At 41.4% G+C, this 12,755-nt stretch overlaps 1 protein-coding gene across 2 annotated transcripts in view; it reads right to left on the minus strand.

Annotated features, from left to right (window-relative positions):
• NFRKB (nuclear factor related to kappaB binding protein) overlaps positions 1–12,755 on the minus strand; it is a 139,011-nt gene that overhangs the window by 72,242 nt on the left and 54,014 nt on the right. For both annotated transcript variants that reach the window (XM_053691500.1, XM_053691499.1), the window contains exons 18-22: positions 5,992–6,115; positions 5,819–5,898; positions 4,919–5,130; positions 4,564–4,837; positions 4,275–4,478 (exon numbers count right to left, since the gene is read on the minus strand). In XM_053691500.1, the coding sequence (XP_053547475.1) occupies positions 4,275–4,478; positions 4,564–4,837; positions 4,919–5,130; positions 5,819–5,898; positions 5,992–6,115 (894 nt within the window). The remainder of the gene's footprint in view (positions 1–4,274; positions 4,479–4,563; positions 4,838–4,918; positions 5,131–5,818; positions 5,899–5,991; positions 6,116–12,755) is intronic.

A 12,755-nucleotide genomic window follows, 5' to 3' on the forward strand; every position in this document is an offset into this window, starting at 1 on the left:
CCACTTAGGACAAAACACAGAGAGCCCCCTCAGAAACTGCTCTATGTGACATACCAAAGAGCAAGTGCGGTCTCAGTCAGCCCCAAGCCCCGCCCATCGTGGGCGGGACAATCCCATCTAAGAGACTGCATAGACATTCATGGACGGGATATGCAGCTGAAGAAAGGCGCCAAAACAAAACCCTGCCCCTCGTGGACGGAACATTACAAACTCTCCCGGTCGCCATCATTATAATAAAGAAAGGTTACCGGGAGATCGCACTGAACCTTCTAAGTTTGGAGCAAAAAGTAACACCGGAGCAGATGTAACAGACGCTTTGACATAAAAAGTGCATGATAAATATACTCCTTGTTACCACAACAATATGGAGACAATAAACCAAAGGTTATATTTCTCAATGTTATCGGGCACATCCCACATGGTATCCAGCCTGGTTAAAAAGTCTCTAAAGCCCCTCCTAAAACCTCCTAAGTTCCTTAGCCCCAGTGCCTGCATAAAAACATGCTGCCAGAAAATCTTCTAATTATCGGGCACAGCTGTTACCGTCTCTTATATAGGAGATATATGTAACAGAGCAACATGTCACAGTAGGAGTCCTTTTCACAATATAGCTCCTAGTCGTGTCTCTCTCCCACCACAATTCCATAACCTGTTATGTGAAAACTGAGTGGTACATAGTAAATAGGGGAGCCCTTACAATAAAAGTACATTACCCCACTATGAGATAGGTAACATATACACAGCCATTTCTGAGGTAGTACTGTCCCAGAAAAATAAAAGAGCTGCACATACCTTTATGCTGAGCAACAGCCGGATCGGTCCCACAGGATCAAGAGGTCTTCTCCCTCCTGCAGTTCTGTGGAGACATACAGGGCCTTAGTTAATATTTGCTAAGACCATTTTCTGAAGGACAGAACTCAGTATGGGAGGCACAATGAGAATTTAATCCCACCAGTTCCCATTGCTTTAAAGCCACTAGTAGCTCTACTCTAGAGGCTGACAAGGAATACGGCTACACCCTATAAAAAAACAGCACTCGCTGGTACCATTTTAAAATAATAAACTCTTGATTGAAGAATCTAAACTAACACCTCACTTTACCTCTTCCTATCACAAACACAGGCAAAGAGAATGACTGGGGTGGGAGGGAAGGGAGGAGCTATATATACAGCTCTGCTGTGGTGCTCTTTGCCTCCTCCTGCTGACCAGTAGGCGATATCCCACAAGTAAGGATGAAATCCGTGGACTCATCGTATCTTTAAAAAGAAATAATTACACAACATATTGCATCATCATCAAACTAAGTTTAATAAACAAAAACGTTTTTTTACTTGCATTTTTCTGCAAACAGTTCTCTGCATTGTTAGCATGTTAGATAATATTGGGTCTGCACCTATTCTATGCATTTCAATCTGCAGTGATTAATAGGCAGTAAGGCACCCTCACCTCAAGCAGCGGGACAGGAAGATAATAGGGAAGTGGCTGCTAAATCTTGCTCGATCTATCTGGTCTGAACTGTGTACACAGATCAATTTCAGGCTGTTAAACTTGCTTTACTTTGCTAAAACAAAAGCGGACAGCTCCAACTACTGGCTATTTTAATTAGTGCATTGCTTTTCAATGCATTTCAATAGCAGTCCCATGACTGAAAAAAAGGTTGTTATTCTGAAACGGCGCAAATTGAACCGGCGTAAACCGAGAGCCACCTGTATATATATATATATATATATATATATATATATTTATTAAATGGACAGTAAAGTTCAAATCAAACTTTCTTGATTCAGATAGGGCATGTCATTTAAAACTAACTTTCCAATTTACTTTTATCATTAAATTTGTTTTGTTCTCTTGTTATTCTTAGTTGAAAGCTAAGAAAATACAAAATAACTTTATTAAACTTCCATAAGAAGCATCCAAGTGAAATTGAAAAAAAAAAAACCCAGCAAACTGGGCACCTCCAGTTAAGTTAAAAACCACAAAGAGGCAGATATTCCACAGACAGTATTAAACATCATTCTAATACTCAGTAGAACATTAAAGTAATGATGGGTGAATACTCAAGTTACCAGCACTTAAGGGTTACAACCTGCTAGTAACAGCAGCATGTAGTGGTTTCTCGTTTTTAAAACCAATGTCCGCCTTTGTAACGGCAAAGTGCTCTAAATACACTATATGCAGCGCTTAAGGATACCCATATGCGGCTAGGGACTTCTCCCTCAAAAAGTTCATTCAGTAATAATACTGGATTCCTCCTTCTTTAAATATATCGGTCCACTACGACTATAGTCTGTTCAATATGTGGCTTTACCCAGTAAAAAGTTAGCATCCAAATTTGAAAAATTGATACTTAAGTTTTCTTATATGCAAAAGGTAACAGTCTCTCTATGTAACAAGTACGAACAAGGAAATGGCAGTATACACAGCAAAACTTTGGCATTTACTCTCAGCATGGTCCGCTTGTGGTCCACACTTGGGTCATAGTGGCTTCATATGGCAGTAAGGGTTGACGATTGAACACGCTGGAATTGCATCAGGTGACGGATATCACATGTGTAACATTGAATCTAAATACACCTACTGTAATCCGGACATGGTACAAATCTCATCTTGTACAGTTTGCTTGTAGAGCTAAGGCTTACCTGTAGCCAGAGGTGAACCATTTCCTTGCTAGTACATAGCGAGAACTAACAGAAAGGTTAAAAGTAAATATAGTTCCCAAGGAAATGTAAAAAAATTAATAATTTAGTGATCATGATCTAAAAATGTTACATTCGTGACTATAAGATGATTAGATAATGACAGTAAAGTCAAAATTAAACTTTCATGGAGTAGATAGAGCATGTGATTTTAAACAACCTTCCAATTTACTTATCTAATTTGCTTTGTTCTCTTAGTATCCCCTATTGAAAAGCATATCTAAATACGCTGGCTTTTTTTGTTTTGTTTTTTTCTAAATAGGCTGTTTTAAGGATGTAGAAGCAAAAGTATAATTAAAGGAACACAAAACACAATTGTTTTCCATGATTTAGAGCATACAATTTTAAACAACTTTACAATTTACTTCTATTATCAAATTTGCCTTTTCCTCCTGGTATTCTTTGTTGAAGGAGCTAGCTGGTAAGTATATTCCTCTTGTCATTGGCTCGTCTGATGTGCTCAGCTAGCTCCCAGTAGTGCATTGCTGCTCCTTCAACAAAGGATACAAGAAGAATAAAGCAAATTTGATAGTAGAAGTAAATTGGAAAGTTGTTTATTATTGTATGCTCTAAATCATGAAAGAAAAAGATCGGTTTTGATGTCGCTTTAACTATACTTTTGCTTTTATGTCCTTGAAACAGCTGAGCACACTTTAATCTTTAACCAAAACTACTGATCATTGACTCATTTTATGAATAAATGAGGAACTACTGGAATGGGTATTAATGCAACTCACATTCATTTTATGATTTAACAAAGGAAAATACTTTAAACAAGAGGCGCATTGTTTCCTAAATCGAATGCTTGTTACAGATTTACAACAAAAATAGCTGCTACTTGTCAGTAACAATTTAATAGAATTTATAAAAGTCACAAAACACAAATTAAAAGGTTTAAAGATAGAACAAACTAAAAAAAACAAAAAAAAAAACTGTAGTACAAATGCAAACAGCAAATTATATTTTGTATGGCAAAAAAATATTTTTAAACTGAAAGGAAATGCTTGTTTCAACATAACTAACCTCCCTGGAAACAGATTGCTCATTGGCTAATGAAAACAACTCCCTCTGTTCTACTACTGGATAGGGGAAAGCCCACATGCATCAGAAGGAAGCTCTTAAAGGACCAGTCAACACAGTAGATTTGCATAATCAACAAATGCAAGATAACAAGACAATGCAATAGTGCTTAATCTGAACTTGAAATGAATAGTAGATTTTGTTTCTGACAAATTTCAAAGTTATCTCTATTTCCACTCCCCCTTTATCATGCAACAGCCATCAACCAATCACAAATGAATATACGTATATTCTGTGAATTCTTGCACATGCTCAGTAGGAGCTGGGGACAAAGACTGTGCACATTTTGTTAATGGAAGTAAATTTTAAAGTTGTTGTAAATTGCATGCTCTATCTGAATCATCACATTAAAAACAGTTATATATTAAATACATTGTTTTAGATTCAGCAAAAATACTTTCATTTCCCTTTAAAAGCAAAGATAAAAGTTTCACAATTTCCAGTTAAATAAGTACAAACAGTGATCTGTTTTAGACCAGCAAGCACATGTGTTACCTGTTTGATGATACTCTGACCAGTAATGCTTTGGAGGATGGTCGGACCAGATCCTCCCGGGGAGCTAACCACTGACTTGGAGGCGGCACCAGCAGCAGAGCTCAGTGCAGTAACAGTGATGCCGCCCTGAGTGGGTAATGTCGGCCTTGTGGCAGGAGCGCAAACACTAGTTGGCGCTTTCACTGGCATTGTCACCATCTGAGTCTAGAGCAAACAAAAACACAAGACAATAAGATAGTGACTACATGTACGGAACTATAAACAGACATTCTTGTGACAATCATCTCACTTGTGTGAAGACTTTGGTGGGAGTGGGGGTGGATGTGGCCGGCAATCTGATGTGAGATACAGCAGAGGACAGAGGCTGTGTCACAATAGCAGCAGGCGCAGTTGCAGGTATTCCTGTAGAGGTAGTCACTATTCGCACTTGGGGAAGTCCAGAAGTCGAAGAAAGCGCAGTTGTACGTACAGGTGTTGGTGTCACTGGTGCTGTCTGACTTGTAACTGATGGAGACAGCAGTGTGCTCAGCTGTGGCATGGTTGGAGAGGACACCAGGAGAACGCTGGGAAAATAAAATGGCTGTCAAGTAATTGACACAAACTGTGGGGAACACATACAGAGCATAGACAATTCTATTAGCTACCTTGGGCTGGGTTTGGGTGTCTCTGCAACGGTGCTAGGGACTATCTTGCTGACAGCAGCAGATGTTGGTGACATTGGTGTTGCTGGTAGTGCTGGTGGGGTTGGGGTCCCAGGAGTGCCCGGAGTTGCAGGCATGCTGCTTGAGTCGTTTAGATTAAGTTGCCCGGGCTCTGGTGTTCCACTGATCTTTATGGAGCACTCCTTACTAGATTTCTGTAATAATTTAACAAATATAGTGTTAAATAAATCTATTTGCACTCTGAGGAACGGCTCTTGACAATGGGACACAACTTAAATGATCAATTACCCCGACACAAATTTAATCAGTGATAAGCTATTGAATTAATTAAGCCATTTACAGTGCTCTCAAACTCACAAACTCAGGATAACAATAGCTTTAAGGGACACTGAACCCAATTTTTTCTTTTGTGATTCAGATAGAGCATGCAATTTTAAGCAGCTTTCTAATTTAATCCTATCATCAAATTTTCTTCATTCTCTTGGTATCTTTATTTGAGAAGCAAGAATGTAAATTGAGAAGCCGGCCCATTTTGGGTGAACAACCTGGGTTGTTCTTGCTGATTGGTGGATAAATTCACCCACCAATACACAAGTGCTGTCCAGGGTCTGAATCAAAAACAGGCTGACTCCTTAGCTTAGATGCCTTCTTGTTCAAATAAAGATAGCAAGAGAACGAAGAAACACACTTAAAAACAAGAGAAATCTCAATGTATCCTTCCTGGTAAAATATTTTATAAATAATTAAAGAAAATTTGATAATAGGAGTAAATTAGAAAGTTGCTTAGAATTGCATGCTCTATCTGAATCATGAAAGAAACAATTTGGGTTCAGTATCCCTATTACAGAGCATTCGTCAGACATAGATAACCTGGCACCTTACCACTTTAGCTGGAGGTTTTGGCTTCTGCTGTTGAGCCTTCTTGGCTTTGGCCACTGCGGCCTGAGCTTGGTGTATCCGCTCTGTAACAAAGACATTTCATCAGCCTATTCTCTGATAAAACCAAAAGTAACTTACAATATCAATTTCACTTATATAGCAACAAATTCTCCCACCAAACTCCTCCTCACTACGATCCCGATGGAGATAGATCCACAGCTTACGCCCAATGTCATACTTGACGCAGGGATCTTTCTCATAGTGCAGTCTATCGAGAGCTCCGCTCACCACGGTATTAACCTGTGAGAAAAACATGAACAATATCAGTGTCTATTTAGGGGCCCATTTATCAAGTTCCGGATGGAGCTTGAGGGCCGTGTTTCTGACGAGCCTGTAGGCTCGCCAGAAACAGTAGTTATGAAGCAGCGGTCTAAAGACCGCTGCTCCATAACCTGTCCACCTGCTCTGAGCAGGCGGACAGACATCGCTGCAATTCAACCCGATCGAGTACGATAGGGTTGATTGACACCTCCTGCTGGAGGCCGATTTGCCGCAAATCTGCAGGGGGCGGCGTTGCACCAGCAGCTCACAAGAGCTGCTGGTGCAATGCTGAATACGGAGAGTGTATTGTTCATCAGATTCAGCGAGTTCTGGCGGACCTGATCCGCACTGTTGGATCAGGTTCGCCAGACCATTGATAAATATACCCCTTAGTCTCTAAGGATAATGTTGCCACTATATGTGGGGTATATTATTATACATATTTGCAAAACAGTTTACAAGCCTCACATCTAACATCAGACTCCAGATTTGCAAGCACTAGTCCTCCAATCATCCTAGTGTTTACCTTAATATATATACAGCTTCTAACAGTAATTATGTGCAGCTGTCACTAATAATCCAGGATAAATAAACCACGTCAGACTCACAGCCTTTGTACTGACATTTTACTACATTCTTTTACACTTTTCAAAACCTCTTTTGCTCAGTCACCATGCACTTTTTTCCCTATATCATCACTCACTCTCAGTTTACACTGCCTTATATCAGACTTATTTCCCTTCTCCCTCACCTTCTGTGTCCATTCCCTCTCCTTTAGATTGTAAGCTTGAGAGCCTCTCTACCTGCAGGACACTTTGTGCTTAAAGTGACTACTACTGATTGTGCTCAACTTTGTGCTTAAAGTAACTACTACTGATTGTGCTCAACTTTGTGCTTAAAGTAACTACTACTGATTGTGCTCAACTTTGTGCTTAAAGTAACTACTACTGATTGTGCTCAAGGGCAGGACATTCCTCTCCTTTTGTCTAACTCAATTATTGCACCTACAACTGTTATTTACCCCTACTGTAGTTGTTTGTGTATTACTGTATCCCTGTAATGTTTTTTATTCTTTGTATAGCGCTGCGTAATCTGCTGGGGCTTTATAAATAAATGATAATAATACAATAATACTACATAAAAAGATTACAAATCGGCTTCTAATTCAGTTTATCTTGAAAATGATAAACTCTGCCATCAATGTTAAAGTAACATAAATAGTCCATACAAATGACTGTCAGCCACCAATAAGCACATACAAGAGTCATATACATAATGCTGTTTGTGTGCAGCAGAAAGTGCCAGAGGCCCCTACTTGGTGGACTACTTCCACCACATTGTTCTTACTGTTTTTACAGATGTCTTTCATTAAGATGTATCTTGAAGGTATTACCTACATTCCCTACCCCTGCCCTTTCCTCCTAGAAGCTCTTTCAGTGCCCTTTCCTTGTACCATAATTAATGGCTAAGGAGAATAATTTACAGTTCCTCACACACAACGTTAGGGGCCTAAATTCACCAGGTAAAAGAAGTATCTTTTTAAGGTCCCTTTCACATCTAAACCCAGATGTGGTCTTCCTTCAGGAGACACATTGGAAGGTGAATGATACTCCCAAGCTCCTATCCAAACATTATACCAATGTCCTGTTCGCTCCATATCAGTCCAAATCTAGAGGGGTAGCCAACCTTCTTCACAAGCGTCTTGCATGTGAGATTATATTTATTGAAAAGGACCCTCAGGCTAGGTATCTGATCCTAATCTGTAAGCTTAACCAAATTACGTATACACTAGTTTCTGTGTATCTCCCTAATACAGGACAATGCAAATGTCTCCATAGAATTCTCAAGGTAGTAGATAAACACAGTCAGGGTAAGGTAATTTTGGGTGGGGACTTCAATTTAGTCTGGGACCCCCTCATGGTCAAAAAATCAGACAGACCCATCCCTAGTGACAACAGAACTGAAGCTACCTCCCTAAAATTCAGATCCCTCATGCTTAAGTTCGGGTATTATGATATGTGGCGGGCCTTCCATACCTTAGACAAAGACTTTACACATTTCTGCCACTCGCACTTAGCCTATTCCAGACTGGACTATATTTTTAGTCAGGCCCAAACACTGGACTATACTACAAAGGTCTCTATCGACGTGTGTCCATGGTCAGACCATGACTAGGTCTCCCTCATGTTGCGTGAATCCCCTGATAAGCCGTGCCCCCTATCGTGGTCTATGCCACACAATATGCTAGCGGACATCCCCTTTCGGGACGCATTGAGGAGAGACTTACAGGAGTTTATCGAGTTATATGACAACCAAATGGTTGCCGATGATACCCTCTGGGGTGCTCTCAAAGCCTCAATTAGAGGATTAATAATCAACAAGCAAGCTTCCATTAAAAAGGCACTAGGGTTACCCTTATCGCAAGCTTTCAGCAAGCTAAAAAATCTTGAGAAAATGAACAGAACATCCCCCTCTGCAGTGCAAACTAAGGCAATTAAAGACCTAAAAACTCATATTTGTAATTTAGAATTAAAACGCACACAACAGCAACTATTGAAAGTTGAACAGCTATTCTACTACAATGTAAACAAGGCGAAACTACCACTTTACCCAGTCGAATAGGAGCCCTGTTCGCCTCATACTATAAGGCACTATACAACATCTATGCTTCAGAATCACCTAAATCTATACATAGCGTAGATATACAGAAAATCCTCAGGAAGCTTAAAGGGACAGTATACACTCATTTTCATATAACTGCATGTAACAGACACTACTATAAAGAATAAGATGCACAGATACTGATATAAAACTCCAGTATAAAACTGTTTAAAAACTTACTTAGAAGCTGTCAGTTTGGCTCTGTTGAAAAGGTAGCTGGAAAGCCCACTGCAAGTGGCAAATAAGACACTCCCCCCCTCCCCCTTCTTTTGCATATGAAAAGACCCTTTACACAAACAGAAGCAAGCTGGAGTAGGTATCTGACAGTATTCACATAAAACTTTGGGGCTTGGTTAGGAGTCTGAAAATCAGAGCAATGTTATTTAAAAATAAGCAAAACTATACATTTAATTAAAAATAAAACTTTATGGGCTATATAAATAGATCGTCTACAAAACATTTATGCAAAGAAAAAATGATTGTATAATGTCCCTTTAAACTCCCCACCCTTTCTGAGACACAACAGGATTCCCTTAGGGACCCCATAACAAAAACAAAATTTATGCTTACCTGATAAATTTCTCTCTTGTGGTGTATCCAGTCCACGGGTTCATCCATTACTTGTGGGATATTCTCCTTCCCGACAGGAAGTTGCAAGAGGACACCCACAGCAGAGCTGTCTATATAGCTCCTCCCCTAACTGCCACCCCCAGTCATACGACCGAAGACAAGCACGAAAAAGGAGAAACTATAGGGTGCAGGGGTGACTGTAGTTTAAAAATAAAAAACACCTGCCTTAAAGTGACAGGGCGGGCCGTGGACTGGGTACACCACAAGAGAAAGAAATTTATCAGATAAGCATAAATTTTGTTTTCTCTTGTAAGGTGTATCCAGTCCACGGGTTCATCCATTACTTGTGGGATACCAATACCAAAGCTTTAGGACACGGATGAAGGGAGGGACAAGGCAGGAACTTAAATGGAAGGCACCACTGCCTGCAAGACCTTTCTCCCAAAAATAGCCTCCGAGGAAGCAAAAGTATCAAATTTGTAAAATTTAGAAAAAGTATGAAGCGAAGACCAAGTCGCCGCCTTACAAATCTGTTCAACAGAGGCCTCATTTTTAAAAGTCCATGTGGAAGCTACCGCTCTAGTGGAATGAGCTGTAATTCTTTGAGGAGGCTGCTGGGCAGCAGTCTCATAAGCTAAACGGATTATGCTTCTCAGCCAAAAAGAAAGAGAAGATGCCGAAGCCTTTTGGCCTCTCCTCTGTCCAGAGTAGACAACAAACAATGCAGATGTTTGACGAAAATCCTTAGTAGCTTGTAAATAAAACTTTAAAGCACAAACCACGTCAAGATTGTGTAATAGACGTTCCTTCTTTGAAGAAGGATTAGGACACAGTGACGGAACAACAATTTCCTGATTGATATTCTTATTAGATACCACCTTAGGAAGAAACCCAGGTTTGGTACGCAAAACTACCTTATCTGCATGGAAGATCAGATAAGGGGAATCACACTGTAAGGCAGATAACTCTGAAACTCTTCGAGCCGAAGAGATAGCTACCAAAAACAGAACTTTCCAAGATAAAAGCTTGATATCTATGGAATGCAGAGGTTCAAACGGAACCCCTTGAAGAACTTTAAGAACTAAATTTAAACTCCATGGTGGAGCAACAGGTTTAAACACAGGCTTGATTCTAACTAAAGCCTGACAAAACGCCTGAATGTCTGGAACATCTGCCAGACTCTTGTGCAGAAGAATAGACAGAGCAAAAATATGTCCCTTTAAGGAACTAGCTGACAATCCCTTCTCCAATCCCTCTTGGAGAAAGGATAATACCCTAGGATTCCTGACTTTACTCCATGAGTAACCCTTGGATTCACACCAATGAAGATATTTACACCATATCTTATGATAGATTTTCCTGGTCACAGGCTTTCGAGCCTGAATTAAGGTATCAATGACCGACTCGGAGAAACCACGTTTTGATAAAATCAAGCGTTCAATCTCCAAGCAGTCAGACGCAGAGAAATTAGATTTGGATGTTTGAAAGGACCTTGGAGTAGAAGGTCCTGCCTCAGCGGCAGAGTCCATGGTGGAAGGGATGACATGTCCACCAGATCTGCATACCAAGTCCTGCATGGCCACGCAGGTGCTATCAAAATCACCAAAGCTCTCTCCAGCTTGATCTTGGCAATCAGACGAGGGAGGAGAGGAAATGGTGGGAACACATAAGTTAGGCTGAAGGACCAGGGCACTGCTAGAGCATCTATCAGCGCTGCCTGGGGATCCCTTGACCTGGACCCGTAACAAGGAAGCTTGGCGTTCTGACGAGACGCCATCAGATCCAGTTCTGGTTTGCCCCATAGTTGAATCAGCTGGGCAAATACCTCCGGATGGAGCTCCCACTCCCCCGGATGAAAAGTCTGCCGACTTAGAAAATCCGCCTCCCAGTTCTCTACTCCTGGGATATGGATAGCTGAGAGATGGCAAGAGTGAACCTCTGCCCATAGAATTATCTTTGAAACCTCCAACATTGCCAGGGGGATTCTTGTTCCCCCCGATGGTTGATATAGGCTACAGTCGTGATATTGTCCGACTGAAATCTGATGAACCTGACCGCAGCTAGTTGAGGCCAAGCCGGAAGAGCATTGAATATCGCTCTCAGTTCCAGAATGTTTATCGGAAGAAGGGCTTCCTCCTGAGTCCACGAACCCTGAGCCTTCAGGGAGTTCCAGACCGCGCCCCAGCCCAGAAGGCAGGCATCTGTCGTCACTATAGTCCACTCTGGCCTGCGGAAACTCATTCCCCTGGACAGATGGACCCGAGATAACCACCAGAGAAGAGAATCCCTGGTCTCTTGATCCAGATTTAGCAGAGGGGACAAATCTGTGTAATCCCCATTCCACTGATTGAGCATGCAAAGTTGCAGTGGTCTGAGATGTAGGCGGGCAAACGGAACTATGTCCATTGCCGCTACCATTAGGCCGATTACTTCCATACACTGAGCCACTGACGGCCGAGAAGTGGAATGAAGAGCACGGCAGGAAGTAAGAATCTTTGATAACCTGACCTCTGTCAGAATTTTTTTTTATTTCTACTGAATCTATCAGTGTTCCTAGGAAGGAAACTCTTGTGAGAGGCGAGAGAGAACTCTTTTCTTCGTTCACCTTCCACCCGTGAGACCTCAGAAAGGCCAGAACAATGTCCTTATGGGACTTGGCGATTTGAAAAGTCGACGCTTGTATCAGAATGTCGTCTAGGTAAGGAGCCACTGCTATGCCCCATGGCCTTAGAACCGCCAGTAAGGACCCTAGAACCTTCGTAAAGATTTTGGTGACGTGGCTAACCCGAAGGGAAGAGCCACAAACTGGTATGCCTGTCTAAGAAGGCGAACCTGAGGAACTGATGATGATCTCTGTGAATCGGAATGTGGAGATAAGCATCCTTTAAGTCCACGGTAGTCATATATTGACCCTCCTGGATCATAGGGAGGATGGTTCGGATAGTCTCCATCTTGAAGGATGGAACTCTGAGAAATTTGTAAGAAAGCATCTCTCTTTATCTGGTTTACAGATAATTGTGAGAGATGACATCTCCTCTTTGGAGGTGAAGCTTTGAAGTCCAGAAGATATCCCTGGGAAACAATCTCTAATGCCCAGGGATCCTGGACGTCTTTTGCCCAAGCCTGGGCGAAGAGAGAAAGTCTGCCCCCTACTAGATTTGGTCCCGGATCGGGGGCTACTCCTTCATGCTGTCTTAGAGGCAGCCGCAGGTTTCTTGGCCTGCTTCCCCTTGTTTCAACCCTGGTTAGGTCTCCACACTGGTTTGGACTGGGCGAAATTTCCCTCTTGTTTTGCATTAGAGGAAACTGAAGCTGCGCCACTCTTGAAGTTTCAAAAGGAACGAAAATTATTCTGTTTGGTCCTTAACTTATTGGACCTATCCTGAGG

This window comes from Bombina bombina, chromosome 8 (genome assembly GCF_027579735.1).
Source record: "Bombina bombina isolate aBomBom1 chromosome 8, aBomBom1.pri, whole genome shotgun sequence".
Taxonomy (NCBI): domain Eukaryota; kingdom Metazoa; phylum Chordata; class Amphibia; order Anura; family Bombinatoridae; genus Bombina; species Bombina bombina.